At 45.6% G+C, this 24,208-nt stretch overlaps 1 protein-coding gene across 1 annotated transcript; it reads right to left on the reverse strand.

Moving 5' to 3' along the window:
* Positions 1-136: 136 nt before the first annotated feature.
* CDIPT (CDP-diacylglycerol--inositol 3-phosphatidyltransferase) lies at positions 137-9,080 on the reverse strand. The gene is made up of 7 exons (XM_066627991.1): positions 8,994-9,080; positions 8,724-8,814; positions 6,993-7,127; positions 5,064-5,217; positions 3,641-3,722; positions 2,236-2,317; positions 137-2,124 (listed from the first exon to the last, which is right to left on the reverse strand). The coding sequence occupies exons 2-7, from the start codon at positions 8,764-8,766 to the stop codon at positions 1,973-1,975; spliced, it is 648 nt and encodes a 215-aa protein (XP_066484088.1). The 5' UTR covers positions 8,767-8,814; positions 8,994-9,080; the 3' UTR covers positions 137-1,972.
* Positions 9,081-24,208: the final 15,128 nt, after the last annotated feature.

The raw sequence follows: 24,208 nt of genomic DNA on the forward strand, positions 1-24,208 counted from the left end.
TAGGCCTGTGCGTCTCTCCCCTCTAGACAGTACCTCCAGTGGGAAGTTAACTTTGGAGTTAAATTCTCTGCTTACAGATCCTCACATAAAATGATCACCTCAGAGACAGTCAAATTAAGGAACACAATTGGATGGTCACACAGTTGTCTTTATTTTTGCAGCTCCCACTCCACTGAGAGAGAGGCTTTTTATTGCACCAAGTCTTATTCTTAAAAATAATTCACTTATGAATTACACATAATCACGGGGAGGGGGGGAGGAGGAGTACGGCAGTGACATTATGAAAGTAGGAGAGGGCATTGCAAGTTACACGGATCCCCATTCTGAAGGGGAGAATGCTGGACATTCCAGGGGAACAAGGAGGAATTATTTTCCCACCCTAAATAGCCCCCTCCCTCAAGCTGTGTGTGGCAAATATATCTATTTTGGCTCAATATATGAGGTGAATTGCTCAAAGTTGGCTCCTCCAATACCAGGGCCAAATCTTAAGCCCCACTCCAGTTCCCAAACTTGCCTCTTCCTGGTGCCCCTCTTCCTTCTTCTGTCTCTACTACCAAATCCCACTGTCAATATGAAAAACTGACTTTTGCAAGAAAAAGAATGAGGGAACCCTAAAAGGAGGCGATTCTAAGATGGCTACTATACCATTGTAAACCTAGCCATTATTGACAGCAAATCACATGGGACAAAGAGACCTATAATGCAGTATGGCAACATGTGCTACTATACAAATGACTGGGGAAATTAGAGAGAAGACAAGAGTGCAAGACTGGGGTCCCTACTATCTCAAGGGACCGTTGAAAACTCAGCATCAAACATAAAGGTAAGCCATATCTGCTGCCTGCCAGGAAGCTGCAGGGCAAACTGGAAGAATGGAGGAAACGTAGGTAAGCAAGAGGGATCCTAAAGTCGATCACAATTTGCCTCGTATTTGACAGCATACCTTCAAAAATGTAAACACATGATTGAGGAGGAAAAAAATTAGCAGGTTTTTACTATGGTTAGCCTGAAATTGTATGTGAAATTTTGGGAAGGGTTGTAAAGAGACAAACCGCTGGAAAAATTCTCAATGGTATTGTCACATAACTGCTCCTCTGTGCCTGTCACTCCCCCAGGATATAGAGAACAGCTGATGAGAAAGTCATATAGACACTCTGAAAGCCAAGCACTGGGTGGAAAATGCAGACCGGACAGGATCCCAAACAGCTGTTTCTATACGGCCGGCTGCAGTCAAGTACTTCTTCAGAAACATTCGTGTGAGGTGGAAAATACTGCAGGGGAGGAAAACCTGGGCCAGCAAATGATGCACAAAGATTAAACTGGTCAGTGAGAATCCCAAAGGGGTAATACTGAACCAGGAAAATATGGGACCTTGAGACCTCAAGGCTCTGTGGATAGACTATTATGGATAGACTATTCCATAAGAACGTTTGAAAACTAATATCCTATTAGCATGGTCAGAAGTAAATGGCCACTACATGGTTGATCCACAACCTGTCAAGGCCTAGATATTCTTGGAGAATTTAGTAATGATGTGCTCCATTCCCCCTGCAAAGCAATACTCCTGTGTAGTTCTGGAAGACCCCACAGAGCACCTTCTGGTATGAATTTTGCATCCCCAAAAGATACACCAATGGTGGGAGGAGCATGAAGCTGCAAATCCCAAAACACGGAGCTGCCTTCAAATGGCAGATTAAATTCCTCCCTTTCAGTCCATAATTGAGGTAAATTCTTCCATGTGAGCCAAAGAATGAAAAGCATTACGGGAATGAAGCGGGGAGGAGGACCAGTCCCATAATTCCACAGGCCACAAGTGGGAGAAGGGAGGGTGGGAATCACAGCAACAGCAACTGCACAATTGGAGTGGCTAATCTGAGGCAAAGCCCGTCCCATCACAGTAACGATTGGCAGCTGGTCCCACGGAAAGCACAAGGGAAGTGATGCTCCTTCTCATCCATCTCTGCCTTAAGTGTTACTTTCTCTTTGCACGTTCAGCAGCATCCAAAGCGGCCATATTGCAGGAGGCACAGACCAAGTGGACGAGGCTGATGAGACTCTTGGTGATGGCAATGGGGGCAGAAACCCACAGCACCAGGCGGTAGAGACCCAGATGTACTGGAAGGACTAGAAGGTACAAAGAAAAAAGTAGTGGTGGTTGGCGGGGGGGGGGGAGAACTCATATCCCCTACAATTTCAACTCATTGTCCCACAATCCCTCTAGTTCTGTTTACTTACTTTCTGGTCCTTCACCAAAATATAGCAGATACAGCATACAGTAAAAGAGTTCGTTACCAGCACACATAATGAAGAGTACAGTCTGAAGAAAGAGGCAGAAGAAACTACATCAGACAAACCAGGCTAGAACAAGAGGGTAATGGCGATAATTGAGATGGAGAATCAGAGTGAGTGAGCATTACACATGCACACACACACAGAGGAAAATGTATTTGGGTTTATGTATTCAAATATTGGCAGCCTTTTAATATAACAAAAGCAATGCTTACAAGTATGACCAAAAGCAACAGAGCAGGGGTGGCCAAACTGCAGCTCACGAGCCACACACAGGTCTTTTGATACATAGTGACACAGAAATATGATGGCTGCGCTGCTTTTTTAATCACACTTAATATAAAGGGTAAATAAAAAAATTTTGAGCTTCATAATTATTTACTGGGTAAAGTGAGTACATTGGATTAAAACACAAGATTAATGTTCACAGTTAATATACGTAAGAATTTAAATGCTTCTTAGACATTGCAGCTCGCAAACATCTCTCTTGCGGTTCTCAAGCATGCGGTTCTTACACTAAACATGTTTGGCTGCCCCTGTAATAGAGTATTGCACTATTACTATATTTTTTAAAAACCTGACAAAATCCAACAAAATAAATAAAAATGGTAGCCTGTTAACAAAGAAGAGCAGTAAGCTTATCCCAAGAACTTTTGGGAAATGGCTGCTTTTAGCCTGTTGTCTGAAGGTCAATGAGGGAAGAGCAAGGGAAGTTTTCCTAGGGAGAGAGTTCAACAACTTTGGTGTCACTGCAGAAAAGGCCTTGTTACACGTCACCACCAGAGCACTTAAGTGCTAGGTGCAAGACCTCCAAGGAGGATCTTAACATATGGGTGGACTCAAATGGGAGGAAACTCTAAAAAAGTACCTTAGGTTTACTCTAGACCCTCTAAAAGTCAAATTAGCACTTTAAATTGGGCTCAGACAAAATGGTTACAGAATTGGCAGTCCCAAGCTCTCAGCCTACCCCTTCCAATTTTGAGGGTGTCCTTTGCTACAACGTATACAATAGAGCAGCCACAGTTGTGGACAGAAACCCTCTCCTAGCAGGCAGTTAAATAAAATGGGAAGAAATGAAAGAGAAAACTAGGTTTCCCAATAAAATCACGCTTGTCATGTCTTTCTAAAAGGGTCACCAAATACCAGAGGAAAGAAGAAGATCTCACCATTCAGACTATGGGGGGCTGGCAGTGGGAAGTGAATTAATGGGACATCATTTGGAGAAAATATGGAAATAAGGGAGGGGGCCAGGGAGGGGGTAGGGAGGTGGGAGATTTTAAATGCATGATGCGTGACGGGAAAGGGCCAAAGGTGGAGAGGAATCAAAGAGATTAGCTGAAAGATCACTTACCCGAGAACTGTAATACACCCGTAGGATCCGGTTCCCCGATAAGTCAATGGTCTTGTGGCTCTCGCCACCTTTCACCACTGTGCTGGTTGGAACAAAGACAGGAGTTGAAGCAGGAGTTAAGGGCAGTCAGCTTCTCCTCCCAGTCAAAGGTCAAGCACTCCCCTCTCATTTTCCCTCCCTACTTTGGCCTAGATCTTATCTTTCTTAGAGCTTTCTAATAAAACCATCTCTGCTCAACAACAAGCCTCTTTCTTCGCATCTTCAAATCAGGTCTGTTTATGCTTTTTAATTTTTTTAAATGTTCACCAAGAAGAATGGAAGTTGCAACCTATATAAATGTGTTCCACGAAGTTTTTGCCGAAGGTAATAGCTTCCCCCCCAGAATTATATAGTGCTTTAGATATATTATCTTCTTGTAGCCCTTACAACAACCCTATATGGTAGGACAGTATTACCTCCATATTGTAAATGAAATGCAGGTGGGTAGTGGGTTTAAGTTTGAGAGCATGTAGATGTCATAACGCCACTACGTTAATTCATGGCAGACCAGGGTTTTCTTGATTCATAAACACAGTCTCTTAACTACTACATTCATAAAGTTTTTTTTTAACATTGCACAGCATTCAAACATGCAGCTCCACAATCTGCAATGTGAAATGGTACCGTCCAAGAAGGCGCATACCAGGTGCTTTCCCTGTATGTTTGAATCAATTCACAGCTGCAACCAAATCTTAAAGTAAATAAATAAATAAAAACTAGGTATTTATATACCGCTTTTCTGGTCATCGGATTACTCCTCTGACTTTATTCAAGGCGGTTTACATAGGCAGGTGTTTCTAAATCCCTCAAGGGGATTTTTACAATCACAGAGGTTCTCTCTTTCAAGAACCAACCACATTTCAGAATGGATCTTCCTGGTTTGGTCTCACTTCTGGCCTCCAGTTCTCCCACGCAGGCTGGCAAGCAGCTCCATCTCTCACGTGGAGGGCAGCCAAGACGCTTCTTGCTCATAGCAAGAGCAGGTGGAATCACTCAGCTCGGCTTGTCAGCTGCTTCAAGGTCTCGCCATTCTCAGCCGTTGAGGGAGCTGCCGGTGTCCTTGAACTTGCGGCCTTCTGATGTTATCTTCAAGCTAACGGAGGCTCTACTCTCTAGACCAGACCTCCTGCCCTCTAGACCGTGAAGGAACAGACAATGCTTTCTGGCACATTGCAAAGCTAACAGACAGCCTAAGAGTGTACACTTCGCTCCTATGCTTGGTCCCTGAGAAGTATGCCCCAGTGTGTTACTCCCAAGGGAGGGTGTACCAGACTGAAGCCTTGGTTTCAGGTTAGGAGTCTGATCTGATCCGGTCCTACCATGAGTCTCATGCAGTGCTAGCATTCCCCCCAGTGCTAATCCCTTCATTTCTCACAGATGATACCTGTGAAGATGAAGCCAATGGGAAGCCACATCAAGACTCATGCTGAGTTGGAATAAGAGGGCATGTTCAGGGTACAGCATGGCCAGGTTCACCAACAGGCACATGGTAGCACAGCGGTCAGTCAACATGTCCAGCATGGCGCCAAAGCGGGTGCCTGGGAGGAACATCAGACATTAGGAATGAAAAGGAACTGTATAGGTGATTGAAAAAACATACACATGGGGAGAAAGGTGCACATACCCTAGGCTGTTGGCCATGCAACTCATGACCTGTCAAGTCACACACAGTTCAGTAGCTGTGTCTTGTGCCCTGTCAAGAGCTTGACCAAGTTTTGGAGTGCCAGGCAGGCAGCAAAACCATGCAGTTCATTCAGCCCCTAACAGGCTGTCTTTAAGAGCTACTGGACTCTGAGCTTGGGAGGATGCAAGTTTATTTAATTGAAAAATGTATATCCCGCTTTTCCCATGCTGAAGCAATGCTTTGAAAGACAAAAGGAACTGTGTGGGTACACTGCACCTGATGAATGGAAAGAAAGGCAACATGCTTTTATCAGTGCCTCATACCGCAGGAAGATCATGGAAGCCTGCAAAAGCCAATGGCCAGAATGTGGTGCATGGCCAGAGGGGGGCATGGCTAATCAAGTGCCCCCTTTTGGCAGGCTGCTAGGCACTGCCACAGGGACTCAATTTAAAGGAGCCTGTGAGGAGCAACAAGTGGGCCAAAAAAATCCCACTGAGGGATAGGTCCCCTGCACGAGACACTGACAGGCTGGCGCTTGACAACAGACCACAGGGGAGTGAGAAAGAACTTGGGAAACATATCTGCAACCCCTCCCCTTTCCTGCACTCGCAAATAAGCCTCTGCAATGCACTTTTTGGAACCTACCATGCCTCCTTCTGACCCCAGCTAGGGAAGAGATGTTGTTCCCCAACCCCTAGGAGGTGGCGGGGACACCACAGAGCCTTAAGAATGTTTCCCTCTTTTCACAAATATTTGGGCAAAATCATATGTAGAAATATTCATTTTGCCTAAGGTTGCTGCTGGTCCTTTCTGCTCTATAAGGGGTACACCAGAACAGGTATGGTTTATTCTGAACCAGATGTCTATGTTCTTGCAGATTTGGGGGGGGGGGGGCTTGACAAAGAGCAATGTTGTCAGGAGAAGGCAAGTTGGGGTAAAGAAGGAGATGGGTTGGAAAAATAAGTGGAAATAAAGGGATTGTGCAAGGCAGACACAGCCTTCCTGCCTCATGTACTCTAATGTTTTTTTGCTGTCCCTCCAGGTTTCAAATACATATTCATAATCATGAGACCCAGAAACCAGCTTTAATGAAAGAGATTAAAATCAAAAATTCTGCTCTATGTACCAAATTCTATGAAAGATTCCTATTGTGTTTCCCCCACCAAGGTTTACTGTTTGCACTGTGTTGTACATTGTACACGTAGTAAATGTGCATAGTTATTTGAATATATGGTACTGTGCTGTTAGCTACATGAAAATGTACTTTTTCTAAGTTATCACACAATGCATTTGTTACTGTGTTGTGCTTGGGGCTGTGATAAAAGATGCGATAAAACTTGAAAAATAAAAACAAACCTTGGAGGGAAGGCCAATATTACCACCATTTGCAGGTGGAGAATGAGGTTGAGTGACATTTGCTCGGTGTCACTACTGGTGAATTCATAACCCAACTGAGTTTTGAGTCAGGGGTCCCATAGTTCATGCTCTTTATTGGTGCCAGATACCAGTTCTCGAACAACCAACATACCAAGTCCTTCCCAACATACCTTCCCATTATTTATTTATTTATTAGTAGAATTTATATCCCACCTTTCCACTCCAGAAAGAGCACTCAAGGCGGCTAACAAATAAATTACAGATCACACACACTTGCCCTCTGCCATGATGTGCGACCAGGAAGAAGCCTACCTTGGTCAAGAGCCCGGGCTGCATGGCCATCAAAGGCATCAAGGAAGCTGCTCAGCAGGTAGAAAAATGTTGCTGTCAGGTGGGATGTTGGCATAAAATAGAAAGCAACAAAAGCAAAGATGATGCGGGCATAACCTGCAAACAGAAGGAGAGGGGTGAAAGGCAATGGCTTTGAATCTTCTACCCCAAAACACCAGCAGTCCCTCACTGGGTATAACTCATGCTTTGCAGACAGAAGGACCCAGGTTCAGTTCCCAGCATCTCTAGCTAAGAGGGTTAAGGAGTAGGTGATGGGGGAAAGGCCTCTACCTGAATCTCTGGAGAGCTGCTGCCAACCAGGACAGACTGCACTGGGCTACACTAGATGAACTGATGATCTGACTTTGTATCAAGGGCCCCAGATGCTAAAATCTCAGCAAGTCTCCCCTACCGCTACACACAGCTCTCACTTGCTATTTTCCTGGCCGCAATTTTGTGCTGGACAAGAGGAGGAATTTTGTCTCTTTTAATCAGAGAAAGGCACTACAACAGTGTCCGCGCTGGACCCTATAATCAATTGGTGGGTCGCTTGCAAGCTCTAAGGAAACTCTTGAGGTGGTGGTGATCATGACAGCAGCACCACCACTTAGGAACACACAAGCAGCAACAGCAGCACCACAGGAAGTGGGCTCTGGGCTGACTGGGTGGCAGAGTGCTGATGAAGAGGGGTTGGAAGGCAGGCCAGGAGAGGAGAAAAGGGCTCCGGGACACGTGCCAGTCCCAGCACCTCAAAATCTTAAGGGAAGCCCTGCTGGATCAGACCTGAGGTCCCCAGCAGCCTGCCTTTAGCAGCTGCCAACAACCAGATCACTCCAGGACACCTATGATCACAGGACAACACTCTTACCTGTGCCCTGCATCTGGTGTTTGGAGATAAGCCTCGCAACACAGCACACCTATTTAGTTGGGGCCAGCTTTAGACAAGGTCCCCATATCTGGAACTAGGCATCCTCCTGCCCTAGAAGGGCACATTTCATTGCTTTGCATAGACCTTTCCTTAACCCTGTTGCTCTTCCCTCCTCTTTGTTATTATTATTATTAATTATTTATTAACAGTATTTATATACCGCTTTTCAACTAAAAGTTCACAAAGCGGTTTACAGAGAAAAATCAAATAACTAAATGGCTCCCTGTCCCAAAAGGGCTCACAATCTAAAAAGATGCAAATGAATACCAGCAGACAGCCACTAGAACAGACAGCGCTGGGGTGAGGTGGGCAGTTACTCTCCCCCTGCTAAAAAAAAGGAGCACCCACTTGAAAAAGTGCCTCTTACCCAATTAGCAGGGGTTCAATTTTCTTCCCTCTTCAATTTCAGATTGTGAGCCCCTCAAGGCAGAGGTGCAACTACTGTGGAGCCTGAGGGGGACCTACTCTGGGCACTACGCCTGGGGGGTGCTATATGCAAGGCAGTCACTCCCAGGTTCTCCCCAGAGGAGGGGCTGCTTGCAGCTTCGCGCCCCCATTCCTTCTCCTGTGGAGCCTCCGCGAAGGGAGCCATGAAGCTGCCAGCACCTCCTCCTCTGGGGAGAACCAGAAAGTGACATCACAAAGTCATGTGATGTCACAGGGTCAGTGCCCCGGGTGCAGGGCTTCTGGTTACGCCTCTGCCTGGAGATAAGAACCCTTCTTCTAGCTACTTGCAAAGCACTTTGTCATGGACTGTGCCATCGTGCAAACATAATGATACGTACCAATGAGGTTGGGGACAAAGAGGAAGATGTTTTCTTGCTTCATCCTGGCTGCAGCGGTTGCTCTGCAGGGGTCCAAGTCTTGCTGCAAGTTCTGCCCAATGCAATGTTTAGATGGTGCAACACCCAACACACCAAGTGTGCACAGGACCCTCCCAGGGAACCCAGGAGTCCTGACACACACACACTCTACCCCATCCCACCCACCACTGTCACCCCATAGGACTCCCAGCCCCCCTCCCCACCTGCCCCTCTTCCCTTGCCCCAACCCACCAGCTTCACCCAGTCTCTGCAACCTTCAGCTGCTCTTCTCAGGTTGGGGGAAGAAAGAAAGAGAAAGGCAAGCCCCTGCTGTCACTTTAAAACATGATTCACAGCTGGACTGTACCAAGAGCAAAAAAGGGGGGAGCTCCTGTCTTCAATTGCAAGTTGGAACGTTCCTCCTTCCCCTACTGGGCATCACCAATCCTGGCCTCCACCCCCCCGTCTTGTTTTGGTTTGGTCCTAATGGAGAGCAGAAGAGCTCGCCCGCCTAGAAAGGCTCCTCCCTGTCTTTTCCTTCCTGGTGGGTTACTCAAGTCATAGAGCTCTCGGAGGATTGCGGCTAGAAAGTCTCGTTATCAGCTGGTGAGGGGGAAAGGTGGTGGTTGGTGTTTATAGCCTGCGCTGCGGGTGGGCTTGGCAGTTGGTCTGCCTTTTGCAGGCTCATAAAAAAGTAAGCCTAGGGCTGCAATACTGGCCACACTTTCCTGGGAGTAAGCTCATTGACTGTAATGGGATTTACTTCTGAGTAGACATGCTTGGGCTCGGGCTCTGAAGCTGCATCCTATCCATACTTTCCTGGGAGTAAGCTCCATTGACAATAATGGGACTTCTGAGTAGACAGGTTTATGGTCTCTTCTGTGGTGGCTAGAAAAAAAATGCCTGAGCGGGGACATGATGGAACTCCTTGCCACAGGATGTGGAGAGGGCGTCTGGCGTAAATGAATTGAGGGATGCTCTTTCCCTCTCACACAACACACCAGAACCAGGGGACATGCACTCACATGGAGTGTTGGGAGAGTTAGGACAAACAAAAGAAAATATTTCTTTATCCAGCTTGTCATTAGTCTGTGGAACTCCTTGCCACAGAATGTGGTGATGGCGTCTAACCTGGATGCCTTTAAAAGGGGACTGGACAAATTACTGGAGGAAAATTCCATCACAGGTTACAAGCCATGATGGGTAAATTCAACCTCTGGGTTTTAGAAATAGCCTATCACTGAATGCTAGATGCAAGGGAGTGGCAGGGTGTCATACAAGAAGCTGGACTAGCTGAGCCTTTGGCCTGATCTGGTGGGGCTCTTCTTATGACTTTCAGCCAATCAGATACCATGGTTGTGACGCCATTTCTGCCCAATATTGCATATATGCAAGAGAGAACAAAGGTGTACACCTGTGGGCTGCACAAAAATGGGTTAAACACTGCCAGATTTAGCTCTTAAGAGGAAGCTTCTGTCCTTTGAAGACATTGTAGGGAACAATCTTGGTGGTCTTATTACAACAAAGCCCTTGACCTTGTATAGCCAGTTTTTGCCTTGCTGTTTTTCTGGTTTTTAATTGATTTTTTAAAATTATGCTTATGTTTGTTTCATGTTTTTAAGTCACCCCAAGTGCACTTGTTGAAAGGAGAAGCATAAATTCCAAAAAGAATGAATGAAGTTGGCACAGTGAATGTAAAACTATAGAGTTACTTTTAAGTAAATTATCTGTATCCCCAAATTCCTTTAAAAGTTTTTTTCCCCCTAATGTAGTGACTGTGGCTAATGGTGTGATTCATTACACAGTAATTGTATCTTGCCCTTTCATCCAGAGGCTTAACTGTCTGTATCTGTGCCTACACCCACTGCCTCTCACAAGGGTAATTTTAGCCTGGCTAAAACAGCAACTGCATTAGGGTGAGCAACTGAGCTTCCTGGTTGACCAGGGATAGAATCTAGGCCTGCTCCAATTCAACACTCTGTCCATTTCCCCACACTGGCTCTCAGTTGATTTTTATATAGAAATAATAATGATGTAGAATGGGTCTGCATTCCCTGGAAACAATACTATAGAAACATAGCAATATTTTCCAGTTTTTGTACATTGTATGGAAAAGTAAAACAAAAAGAAAAAAACACAACACAAGAATTAGACTTAAGTGTATATAATTCACCTGGTGTGATTTTTTGGGTCAAAGTAATGCTATGATAGGAAATAGCAACAGAACCTGGCCAAATTCTACAGGAGCCTCCCCCCCTCCCCCCATGGTCTGGACCTAAAACCCTACCTGAGCTCCTACAGGAAAATAAACTAGTACTGTGGAAGTGTGGGAGAAAGTAGTCAATGCACCTTCAGTTGAATGACATTACCCAGAATGCCTCTGTGTACTGAACTTGCTGCCATTTGTCTTTGTTGATAGCTATAGGCACTCAGGCTTTGTGAATTAAGTAACGTGTGCAAAAGAGCAATGGCCAGGGAGATTGTTTAATTTAAATTTTATTTAAATATTTTTGGAAAAGGTGGAAACCTCAGTTGGGTTCTTTCAGCTGATCACGGGCTGGGTCTGGTGCTGATTTCTTTAAACAAGATGGATTTTGCAGCAATTAATTCAGCAAGCTTTGCAACAGTCCCCTCCTCCCTTGATGTCAATATACCAAGGCACATAAGGAGTGAGAGTTTCATAGTACTTCTCCCCTCCCAACACTCCAGGTCTTGGGGTTCAGCCTGTGTCTTTGTTATTTTCTCAGTACAGTGAGGCTGGGCGTCAGGTTTGTCCAGCGTCCTTAGCTGAAGTCTCCAGCTGGTCAGTGTCACTGTCCGAATTCTCCCGCTGAGGCTGATCCTTGCGCCGAGTCACTTTGCTCAGGAACTTGCCTGAACCGCCCTGGCGGTTGGGGCAGCAGATCAGGGGCTGTAGTGTAGGGAGGGCAGGAAATAAGAAGCAGTAGACAATTCCGCATGCCCCACATTGACACTAATACCCATTCCATGTCCTGCCTGGTGCAGAATGTTGCTACATTTGTAACAAGGGGACCTCATACCAACAACAGGTGGATTAGACACATATAAGTAGGTCACGTTAGGGTTGCCACCTCTCCAGGGCCAGGGCAAGGGAGGGAAATGGCTATTACTCTTTTTTACTATCTGTTCATTCATTTAAGTGTATGCAAATTTGAAATAGCTCATTCACCTCCCCCCATCAACAGTTAGAGTGGCAAACTCAACCCCTGACCTTACTAGTATGAAACAGAGGTGACTGATAACCCTAAATGCCACAAATGTTGTGAAAAGGCAGCCATGAATGTTCTGGGCTATACATATAAGAAGCGACTGAACAGCCACCGGGTAGATGGGACTCGTTAGCCTGGGAAGGCAGCTCATCTGAGAGAAGGAAAACTCTGATCCCAAACCTCCACTGCCTTGTGGCTGCATCCAGTTATGGAAAAGGCTTCAGGAGTCAACCTGGAGGCAAAATCCGGAGCCGGAGTCCCTGAGGCAGTTCATGGCTGAAACACAGTCACGTTCTGGCAACTCCTGCGATGTCGCTGGAACCAACCATATTGGCCTCTGCCTTTCCATTGGACCATTTCAGCGACATGGAGAGGGGGGGATTTACTGCATGGGTAACAGTCTATCCTCCATATCTACTTTACCCAGGCTTCGCGCACTGGAGAGGACACTCTGTTCCAGAACACTATTCAGAGTGCGATACCATAGTCTTCCGAGACTGAAGGATGCCAACATATATACATGGGCTCCTCAAAATTACAGCTGCCAGGACCACATTGCTTAAGTTTTGCTCTTATGGTGGGCCAGAGCAGGTCAGTGATATAAAATAATATATATTTGCACATGACTTGGAGAATTTTCACAAAAGAAGAACAAAAATACTTGTAACACTTGCAGCTGTGGGGCTGCCTGCCTGCCTGTCTTAGATGGGCTCTCAGAGAGAGTGACCCAGCCCAGCAATCACTTCATCCAGCAAGAGGAAGAAGGTGCATGGTGGTGGGCTTGAGCAGGTGGATAAAAGGAAAGAAAAGGGGGGGGAAGTGCATGCAATCACAATACCGCTGGGTTCAAAAGACCGGTCAAAATGTGTTGGATTGGATGTGGCCTGTAGGTTGAAGTTGGGGGGGGGGGCTGCCCTATATGGTGAAAGATGGTTCTCAGAAATGGAACCTTGGAAAGTCCCTCTTCTCCCCACTTGCACCTCTGGCCAGGAAGCTCTCCTGGCAAGCAGTTAGGTGCATTTTCTGCAGGTATAGTGACAAGCTAGAAAAAGAGGGCAAGGCTTCTATTCTTGTGGCAGGTGTGACTTCCAGGGGTGTCACAAGCTAGACTTACTGAAATATCTTCTACGTAACTGATGTGTGAGAGCCAGTGTGTCAGACTTAGGGCACAAGCTTAACCAGGTCTACTCAGAAATAAGTCCTATTTTGTTCAATGGGGCTTCTTCTCAGGAAAGTGTGATTAGGATTGCAGCCATAGATTCAAATCCCCAATCAGGCATGAAACCAGCTACCTCACCTGGGGGCCAGTAACCCCCTCTTGATCTGGCAACCTCATAGGGTTGTTGAGTTAAAAATGGGTAGGGAGCCACAAATACTACCCTAAGCTTCTTGTAGGAAAGATGGAATAGATAGTCAAGAATAAAAAATACAAGAGCCCTGTCCTTCTTGCTGGGTCATAACCCAGAAGTCTAACCCCCATTCTCCCTGATATTCCAGGCCTCTCAGCTTTCATTTAAGAAGATATTAATATTTTCTATCTCTCTAATATTTTACTGGTGAAGAAATAAAGAAAAACATGTAGTTCATTTTCTACCCAATTGCTCAATAAGAAGTAGTGCTGTCTTATTAAATACATTTAATTAATCAAATTAAGCACATTTGACTATCTGTATTTATATTCTGCAATGATTCTCTACCTCCTTAAATCCCCCTGACAACACATTTTCTGGTTATTGTCCTGCCTCCTTAGCATTCAGTCACTCTAACTCCAGTACTCTGCTAGAAAAATAATTAAAACTCTTCACAAGGGCTCACCCAGCTTTTAAATCGTGGAATGTGAGACCTTGAATCTTACACCCCCAAACAAACTAAACATAGTTCAGTTGCTTGCTAATTCTGTATGGACTTCTTTGTTTATTTTGCTGGTTCAAGTCATGAAAAAGGGGCAAATTCAAGTCATGAAGCCTGATCCTCTGACCTTCTTTTTAGTTCTCTTCCCATCCCAGGACTTCTGATTATCTTTCAAGCAAATCACTCCAGCTTTAAGAGTTAGAGACTTGTGGAATCGTGTTGTAGCCAATGTCCTTTAGTTGCAGAATGCACATTCCTTCAGGGGGCTCCCCATTCCTCTGGCCTGGACTTATGACCCTTAGATCTTGGTGGGACCTGTATGTGTTGTTGCACTCCACTTTAGTCTGTTGTTTAGACACTGGTACTGTGCCTGTACAGGCAGAAATCAGCTGGTGAAGATTTTTCCATCATAGTACTTCCATGTCAGGAAAAACTGTGCCAGTTGATTTGTGCCAGTCATGCCTTTGTTAAAGGCACAGAAATGTTGTCTGTGAAAATATATAATATGCCGTGACTAGTTTCTCAGCATTGTATCATTATAAAGCCTGAAAGTTTCCATTCATCATCACTGAAGGACAAGTGGTCTTGTCAGTAAGATGTTTGGCGTGGAAAATCTATCTTGCAAGGGATACAATCCAAATAATTTTCAGAAATTTTGATGAAGAATTAATGAAGAATAAAATGACAACAATCTTAAGATGACAAATGCTTTGAAATGGGTACCTGAATGGTGTTGAGGTCCTGCTCAGATACTAGGGGAGAAATATCAGCTGAGGGAGACCGCCGGGGTGAACGACGACGGTGTGTCACGTAAGGGCCCCCAATCTGATCCTCCAGAAGCACGGTCTCCACCTGGAAGAAAGGGAACAGGACTAAGGAATAACTTAGATTAGAAAACTTTGGGAGAAGCAGAAGGGGCTGAATGCAGCCCCTAAACCTCAATGCCAAAACTCAGACTTCCAGCAAAGGAAGTACTATTTGTAGTAAAAAATATCAGATGGATCGCTGTGCCCATGATGTCACTTGGGTTTGTGTCACCCAGTATGGAAGGCCAGCAAGTCACCCTCATGATAGACTTCCTCCCATACAGTGGGCAACGCCCCGGGCAGTGGGCATGGTGATGTACTATCACCCCATCCCGTTGGTTTTTTGGCTATAAATTTTGATGGAATAGAGATATTTCAACACAGTTTGCTTCATTGCATTCTGCATGAAATTACACACCAAATGATACATAACATGATGGTATTGCTTGAAAATAACAAGATCTTAAAAATTTTGGCCAGTAGTGGCATCATCCTGTGCGTTTCACCCTGTGTGGCCCACACCCCCTCGCACTCCCTAGCAACACCACTGCGCTGTGTTAATCCATTCCAACCAAAACAATAAAGACTCTAGTTGTGGTATTTTAAAGACTGATTTGCTGTGGCATAAGCTTGGTGGATTACCTTAGGGGTGGGCTCCAGGCTTGCAGGACCTACTCTGTTTTTCTGCTAGAGCTTTGAGTTCCACCAGCTAGAGCCAGATGCAAAATACAGCCCCAGGGGTATGGACCTCCATGGGTCCATACAGCCCCAGGGGCATGGACTTTTGAATGAAGGAACAGGGTACCTCTGAGCACATGCTCAGCCCAGGAATTTGTCTTCAGTGTCTGATAGTTCTTTCACACAGAAACCCACTCCTAATTTTAACCCAAATCTCTCTTTGTTTCAGCAGCCTAATTTAGGAGGGGGAAAAACTTCTTGTCTTTGCTGTTGGTTAACTTCAAAATGGTGATGCCTTGGGGTCAAAAGAAAAGACATGGGGAGAAGAAGAACGCTGGGACTCCTGAGTGGGCTTAGAATAAATGCGAGTTAAAAGCCCTTGCAAATCTGCTACAAATTACTCAGAGTTCTACCAGGAGATCCCTCATCTGTCCCTGGACTACAGCTCACTTTATTTGGTGAAGAAAGTGGGATCCTCAGTTGGCAGATAATACATATATGGATTATACATACAGAGGTACAGAGAGAAAAAATTGCAAATGGTGGAGCTAAACAAATAATGAAATGCCAAGTGGCACAGCTCATGACATTTTCAGTGTACCTATATTTTTGCCAATTAAGGATTACATTTCATGCATTTGGGCCCCAATCTTACCGGGGTGTTGCACTGCCGGAGCTAGTGTTCCAGTAATGCAAGCCCTGTTACAAAAGATGGGCCGTAAAGATGGGCCGTTGTGTGCTTCTGGGCTGCTGCCATAAACAGGCAGTAGTGCATGCGGCATCAGCCTCCTTTGGTGTCAGTAAGTTGGCAGTGGAGGTGTGTCATGGATAGGGAAGGGTGGATCTCAGCAGTAACGACATGCACCAGATCCTATCACCTCTTTCCCAGGCTATCCTGCCCTTTTTCTCTCCTTGGACACACACCAGCAAAATGGCTGGTGCAGGTCCGAGGAGATCTATAAGCAACTGAGCAGCCTATGTGGGAGTAAGTCAAAAATATTTTGACTTCTTGCTGGCTTTCTGATCCCCCCCCCCCAAAAAAAACACCACACTGTTGGATGTAGTATGTGCTCTATGAGCATGGCACATCTGCATCTAATGGCAAGGGATGAGAATTGGCAGTTAGTGAGGTGGACTCTAGCCCACAAAGGATTAGGCCACAATAAATCTTTAGCTTTTAGATGCCACAAGATTGTTGTTTTTTTAGTGGTGATATTAAGAAAGGGCTTCTGTGTATCTTTAGAAAGCCTCTCTCACCACCAAAGAACCACAGACAGCCTCACAATATTCACCTGTCAGGTGAAAAAAAGGCTGCCAGGCTTTTGGTGATCAGATTTCTTATTTTAGCAAACCAACAGTTGGCATGGGGGGGTACATACTTGTTTGTGCCGTGATGGGTTTCGCCCCCGAATGGGCAGAGACTTGCTCTCCTCCTCATCTGTGCCTTCCTCATCCTGCTATGGGGAAAGGGAAGGATGAAGTGAATGACACAGGTGTCATTCCCCCCCATCATCTTCTTATGCTTCCTCCTTTCACTATTGTACACCATTTCAATTCTGCTTCCAACAATTTTCTGTTTCCACTCTGTGCCTCCACTCCCAATTCGGCACCCACACCCACTGAGACCCACTCTTCCGACAGTGTGATACAGATCTCACCACAGAGGCTTGAGCTGTTGTGAAGGCTCCTCTCTGTTCCCCCTTTGTACCCCTTTGATTAGGCATGGGGACACAGTAGACCCACTTTCAGTTAGGGCAGGGGTGTCCAAAGTTTTTGGCAGGAGGGCCACATTGTCTCTCTGACACTGTGTCAGGGGCCAGGAAAAAAAAAAAGAATTAATTTACATTTCAAATTTGAATAAATTTACATACGTTTACATAAATGAATATGTTAAAGATGAACTTATATGAATGAATGAAGGTCTTGCAATAGCTCAAGGCCTACAAAAGGCCTTGCACAAAGCAAGGCTGGCCTTTCCTTCTCTGCCACTACTGCATCACAGATGTGAAACAGCAAGCCGTGGAGGGAGCCCTCATCCCACAGCTCATCGAGAGATCAAACAGTCGCCCTCACGCCGAGAGCAGTTGCCTTGGGCCAGTGTGGGCTCCAACAAATCTCCGGAGGGCCAGAGGCTCATTGGAGACTGGGCTGCAAGTGGCACCAGGGCCAGGGTTTGGGCACCCCTGAGTTAGGGTATCACAGTTGACTGAGGGTGTCCTAAAGGGGAATAGTGTGGAGAATTCCTTGTTGGTCAAGGGACCAAGAACATATGTGTTGAGTGGGGAGTGTATGCATTTCCCTGACCCACTTCATGAAGCCCTCTGGCTCCCCACTCAGCCCCGACTATGAGCATTGTAACAGATGTAGACAAACTATTCAGGAGGGGCAGGGTATACTGATATTTTGCCTTGGTCATTTACTGGCCCCAGTTATGAGGAGACTTGCACAATCTACTTCTTGTAGGGGAACTGAATGGCCCGTGTGGGCATTGCACCAGGAACTTTGAACAAGGAATACACTTAATTGTGAACACTGAAGGGTGCTCTTCTCTCAACCAGTTTACTGTGTGTTGACTCAACAGTGAAATAATAGTACCTCTGAACATGTGCAGAGTGCCTTCCCCTCCCTTATTTTAAAGGAGGATTTTGGAAGGGACAGAGCTTCCAGGTCAAGAGGCTTCCCGGCAAGTTTGAGGTCTGTGATGCAGACGCATGTCACTCACTGTTTCGCTGACACAAGGGGATCTAAAGGACCGCAAATCACGAAACCCCCCTTGAAGACCATCCTCCAGATTGTCTGCTCTGGAAAATTATAATAGAAAAGGCTGTGGAAATTGCGCTAATGAAGTTACCCCACAAGCTCCTCCCACTTCCCTTCTAGCTCCTCCCACAGGTCACTCACGGGCTACTGTGTTCAGAACCAGGGCTGACTTCACGTCGGGCAGGGAATCCTGGCTTGCACTTGAGGACAGGGTGTAGGAGGGCTGTAGTGCAAGAGAAAGTGGGTGAGAGGAGAGACTGTGGGCAAGGCTAAAGAGGCCTCCATCTCAGAAGCCCCCCCCCGATCTGAAGTTAGGTGACTGGGCAGTGGCGTAGCTAGACACCCTGGAACCCAGGGCAAAGTTAAAAACGATGCCTCCCACATCACACCCAGAAGTGATATCACACCTGCAGCTTTTGTAAAATTGAAAAATAAAAAAATCAGCCACCTCCCCCACCCCAACCCCCCCTTGCTTGCCCCCCAAGCCCCTGGTCAACCCCCCCTCCAGTTCCCAGAGCAAGAGGAGTGAGCAGCCAGAGACTGTAATCCCTGCTGCCCCTCTCGCAAAGAGTCATGTTTTTTCTTGGACTTTCTGCAAGAGGCATGAGTGTCGATTGTAGGGGGGGGGCGTAATTGTGCAGGCAGGCAGCCAGACTGTTTCCCCCAGCCAGCCTGCAGCCTGGTGCAATTGCTACCCCTACACCTCCTCTAGCTATGCCACTGTGGCTGGGGAAAGGCCCTTCTCCGTTGCGGCACCCCATGTAGGGAATGCCTTCCCAGAGAAGCTTGCCTGGCACCAACTCTGATATCCTTTTGGTGCTCAGTGGAAACTTTTCCTGTTTGCACAGGCATTCCAGCATGAGGTATAGCTGCTTTAATTTGTGTTTTATCCCTTCTGCTGAATTTGAGGACTTCCTGATTTGATTGCTGCTTTGCTGATGTTTTGTAGGCTTTATTATTTTTGTTCTTTTTTTTAAATTGAGTTTTATCTGTGTACCTTGTTCATGCCCCAAGGGTCTTGGCACTGAAGGGTGGCATAGACGTTTTGGAAATAAATGAATAAAACCTGAGTGAAAGCAGCCAAAAGAGAGTGGGCAGAATGGAGGGGCCATGGCCAGGTAGAAAAAAGGCACTAGCCCAGAGGCAACAGGTGACAATGGCTTACCGTTTTCTGTACGTCGGATGATGCTACAGAATTCAGGATACGTGATGGGGGGCTGTGACATGTGCTGGAAGAGCCCCTGGTAGTCCGGGGGATTCAGGAATCCCAAAAGTTGCTCAGCCAAGCCCCGAGCTGACACGTAACTCAGCCGAGCCTGGGCCAGAGACTGCTCCGCATGGAAACAAGCCAGCTGAGGAGAAGGCAAGAGAGAGGCTGAGGCCCTGCTGGCTGACATCCCTTAGAGTCTGATTGACATCCCTTACCAACCCCCAGATACCCTTATTTTTATAAAAAAATTAAAGTTTATTACAAGTTTTCTCCACGATCATAGACGGTAACAAATTCCTAATAGTTAGTCCCAATCATCCCCAACCAAGAAATTTGCCCCCTGTTTAAAAGAGATGATGGTGATGGTGATGATGATAAAATGTTTCTCTTAAAACCTGTAATACTGAGAACCATTATCTGCATCCCTTATAGGTATTATTCAGGACACGCCAGTTCAACAGTCAATCCAGTTTGTACTTTGGAGCTGTCGGGCACAACTTGTAATCTGACATGTGCCTGAGCTAAAAACTGACAGTGATTTCCCTTTATAATGTTCTTTTTATAAGGCCTGACTGTTGTGGTGTAGTGGTTAGAGAGCTGGACCATGGAGATGTGGGCTCAAATCCTCATTCATCTGCAAAGCAAACTGGGCGACCCTGGGCTAGTCACTCCCTCTCATCGAGCCTCACAGGTGAGAATAAAGTTGTTGGGGATGGGGGAGAACCGTGAATCTCATCCATCTGAGATCCTTGAAGAAAGAGCCAGATAAAATGTATTAAATGGATAGGTTGCAGGTTTCACAGTTTTTACCCTCTTTTGCAGGATCAAGGGAAGGAATTCAATCTTAGAGTGAGGACTTAGAAGCAAAGGGGCAAGTGTCTGCTGGGTTTGAGGGCCTTTGTGTAGGGTAACCAGATACAAAGGCAGTCAGAGTGTCTCTACCTTTAACCATTGTATAGAAGAGGGATTTTTGGGAGGTGCAGCTCAACATGGAAGGATTTTAAAAATGGCACCTGCCAAGATTCCCCCTTCTATAATGGTTAAAGGTAGAGGCACTCTGTCCCATTTTGTATCTGGTAACCGTACCTTTGTGTCCCATTGACAGGGTGAGGATTGGGATTCTGTTGATGTGTTGCCAACCTTGCTGCCCAACAGTTTCCCTGCCTGAACTGGTGGGGATGATGGGTGGCTTTGGGAAAGCTCAGATATAACAGAGACCAGATAAAGAGCGGGGGTGGGGGCATCCAGCTTATGTTTGACACCCCTGTCCAATGTAGTCATTGTTTTGTACTGTCTCTTTAGGAGGCCAGCCCTGAAGGCCTGAGGACGAGATGGCCATTGGGGAGAAATGGAGGAACAGTATGGGTTGTGCAGGAGAAGTCTGTGTGAGTGGGTGAGCCTGCATGATCTCTCCAGGGGCCTGAACAATTATAGGCCGTGATGGACTAACGACTGGAGCCTGTCCTCAGGTAAGCTGTGCTTTTACAAAAATGTCATGCACTGATTTGTTAGCAAAAAATGATTTAGTAGAAGTGTGATGTTTAACAAACAAAATGTGAAGCTGGGACTGAAACTGCTAGCGATCAAAGCTGGGAGCTTAAGTTTTCAAAGGATGTGTTCTGCCACTAAGCCACAGACTCCTTTTCTGTGCTTTTTGAGCGAGGGAGTCATTTCCTTCATTCATTTGGACCCACCATCCCTTACTCAATTCAGGCCCCAGGAGACCTGGGAGCAGGGTGACCAGATGTCATAACCACAAAAGAGGACAAGGCACTCTAAAATGTAGGACATCCAAGAAAACTGTAGGACATGACAAAATAAAAGCTAAAAATGTTTATATATTGATTTCATGTGGTTGATTTAAACAACATATTACTTATTATTAAATTTATACAACTATATTACATATAATTTATTAATTACAAGAAAGCTCTGCACTGCCTGCAGGGGCCACTCACAGGGAAAAGGAGGACATTTAAGTCCTCTTCAAAGACACGAGGCTAAAAAAGAGGACATGTCTTGGAAAAAGAGGACGCCTAGACACCCTGCTTGGGAGGTACCTGTGCAGACTTTTGTGTATCAACAGCAGCCTGGACTATTTTGGCAGTGCTGGCCACGGTGTTTACCAGGAACTCAGCCATGGTTTCTGACATTCTGGGTGCAAAGCCTGTCTGGGCAGCCTTTTCAGGCTGAAGGTCTTCCTTGGAAGATGCAGGGGTCTCTTCCATTTCGGACCTGGACAAGAGAGAGGAAAAAATTACAGATAATGGACATGGAAGATAAAGTTGCATGAAGCTGAAACAGAGGGGCTGTAGTTATCCCTGAAAGCCAGGGATTCTGGTTGAGGCATTCCTCTTGTGAGTATAATCTGTCAGGCTGTGGAGCTTTTCTCTTGAAAGCATCCGCTGGAGCTGTGTTTCTCTTTCAGGTTTGCTAAGGCTGAAAGTGGTTCTGAACTTGAACAAAGTATTGGTCCCTCATCACTAAATTGCTAGAGGTGTACGCTTCCAGTGTCTATTCCACATTATTTGCGTTGGATAAATAGACCGACACTTTGCCCACATATGCTGAATCAGTTTGAATGTCTCTTTTTCCAGCATCCCCCCCCCCAAATGTTCATAAGCAAAGGTAAATACAGGTAGAATGTCTCAGTAAACAAATGGTTTTACCAAATGCCTTCACACAATTCTTGAAGCAGGTTCCTAGTCCTCATAATTATGACTCCTAAGGAAGATTTAAAACTATGGGGGAAGGGGGGATAGGGTGTGTGGAAAGATAACCATAGGGAAAGCTCAGAGAAAGAAAGAGGGACATTGTTGAGCAGGCTTTGCATGGGTCAAGGCTTGAGCTCTCTGTAGCTGCAGAACACATCCGTGTGACTGCACAGAGAACACAAAGAAGCACCCGTTTTTTTCTCATCCTCACATAGAAGATATGTATTTGTAAAGGCTGTTACTGTGTAGTACGATAATAACAGGTATAGGACTGTCTCATGCCCAAATATACAAAGGCTGATGAAGGGATGCTGTGATAAAGAGAAGCATTCTGGATGTGATCAGAGGCCCCTGAAGAAAAGTCTTCAAAGAGCAATGGCATTGGTATGAATTAGTCCAACTTGACATTCTGTATTCACAGACTTTTGGGAGACAGGTGGTTGCAGCTATTTCAGCCCTGAGACAAAACTGTATGGTTAGTGGAGTGTCATCTGTTACCCTGCACATGCCTGATCTTGTCAGCTAAGCAGGGTCAGGTCTGGTAAGTACTTGGATGGGAGACTGTCTGGGAATACTGGGTGCTATAGGCTTATACCATAGTCTTTTGAGACTGAAGGTTGCCAACCAGTGGGGTGTGGGGAGGCACACCTAGGTGAGACTTTCTGTTGTCCAAGTGGGGAAGGTTATGAGCAGTGCTCTAGCGTAAAGCTGTTACCTATTTTTACCAAGAGGCTGTCTCACAGGGAGCTTGGGACCACCCTAAATGGAAATTCACACTTCCGATAACAGGAGGGTGGCAATGGGGATATCGAGTAATAGAGGGAGACGCACATGCGTGACTTGCTAGGAGAGATTGTGTCGTAAGGAGGCTTCACACCAGCAGTTCCAATCAAGCCCCTCTTTGGCTTCCTGGGATACAAACCGTCACCCCTTCCCTGTCAAGCCCCCTGCTGTGGAGGTGGGATTGCAAGTGAGATGCTTCTTCACTTAGTAGCCAACTGCCAGGGATGCGGTTGCCATGGGAATGGATCCAGAACTCAGTTGCTAGGTGATGGAATTCCGTCATGTAAAAAGGGTTTGAGAGCTGCAGAAGAGGGCAAGTGTAGATGCTTGTGTGGGAGGTGTGTCTGTGTGAGGTATTTCAGAAAAGGAAAATAGCAATTAATGAAAGCTTAGTCATATAACTTCTCACAGTACCCTAATTGTAACTGGTAACTGAAAAGAACTATATTTTTAGACATGAACAGGGATCGTTTGGGGTCCAATGTGCCCCTGCAACCAGGAATCCTTCCTCCTGGCCTCTGAGAAACCTGAAGTCCTGACTTAGGGGTCTCACACACCCAAATTTAACACAGTAAAATGCTTTTACACAAAACTACTCATGCAACCTCCTGCTTTTAGAAGTAGGCTACTTCAAAATGCCAAGTGCAAGGGAGAATAGGATGCAGGTCTCCTGTTGTCTTGTGTGCTCCCGGAAGCATATGGTGGGCCACTGTGAGATACAGGAAGCTGGACTAGATGGGCCCTTAGCCTGATTGTGTTCTTATGTTACTCCAGATTAATTCATTGAGACTGACCAGCACTCTCCTGGTTCTGCCTACACAATTCTATCACATTCATGAGAATCTCCACTCCCCACATAAACATGCCTTGAAAACAAGGCTTGTTGCCCAACTAAATAAATCTTGGCTGACGATGAATGGACTGAAATATGGTTTTCCAATTAAATTTGCCTCTTAGTAAACAAACAGTGTAATACCAAAGCAAGAAGCAGTTGCTTTGTTTTCAGAGGATGCTCTGTGGCAGGTGTAATTTTAGAAGAGACATTCTCTCCTGTGTGAGAGCAAAATGAGGATGCTTCCTTTAAGATGGCACTTGTCCACTGCATGTTTTTGAAAAGTATTTATATTAATAAAACATTTTTAAAATCTGCTCTCTGATTCATTGGGAGACATTTTAAGTAGATTAAAAGCATTTTCAATCCATAAACCTAACTGATCAATCAATCAAATATTGTAATGGTACTTCAAAGGGTAGGGAAGACATCCTTTAACCTCTGATTCTGTATACAGAATGTAATTAATCTATCTTGATTGTCAGTTCCCATCACAAACTCATACCAATCTGCTTTCTGCTGCCTTGACTCATTTTCTTGACGTCCAAAGAAACAGACTACATTGGTTTTAATATTCAACATTTTTATTAAAAGATTTATCAC

Source organism: Tiliqua scincoides, chromosome 5, assembly GCF_035046505.1.
Source record: "Tiliqua scincoides isolate rTilSci1 chromosome 5, rTilSci1.hap2, whole genome shotgun sequence".
In the NCBI taxonomy this organism is placed as follows: domain Eukaryota; kingdom Metazoa; phylum Chordata; class Lepidosauria; order Squamata; family Scincidae; genus Tiliqua; species Tiliqua scincoides.

Coding starts and splice junctions, on each gene's coding strand:
- CDIPT (XM_066627991.1), bottom strand. CDS start 8,766: ATGAAGCAAGAAAACATCTTCCTCTTTGTCCCCAACCTCATTG. Junction 7,128..8,723: donor CTTTGTCCCCAACCTCATTG/GTACGTATCATT, acceptor TTCTGTTTGCAG/GTTATGCCCGCATCATCTTT. Junction 2,318..3,640: donor GGGTGTATTACAGTTCTCGG/GTAAGTGATCTT, acceptor CTCTTTCTTCAG/ACTGTACTCTTCATTATGTG.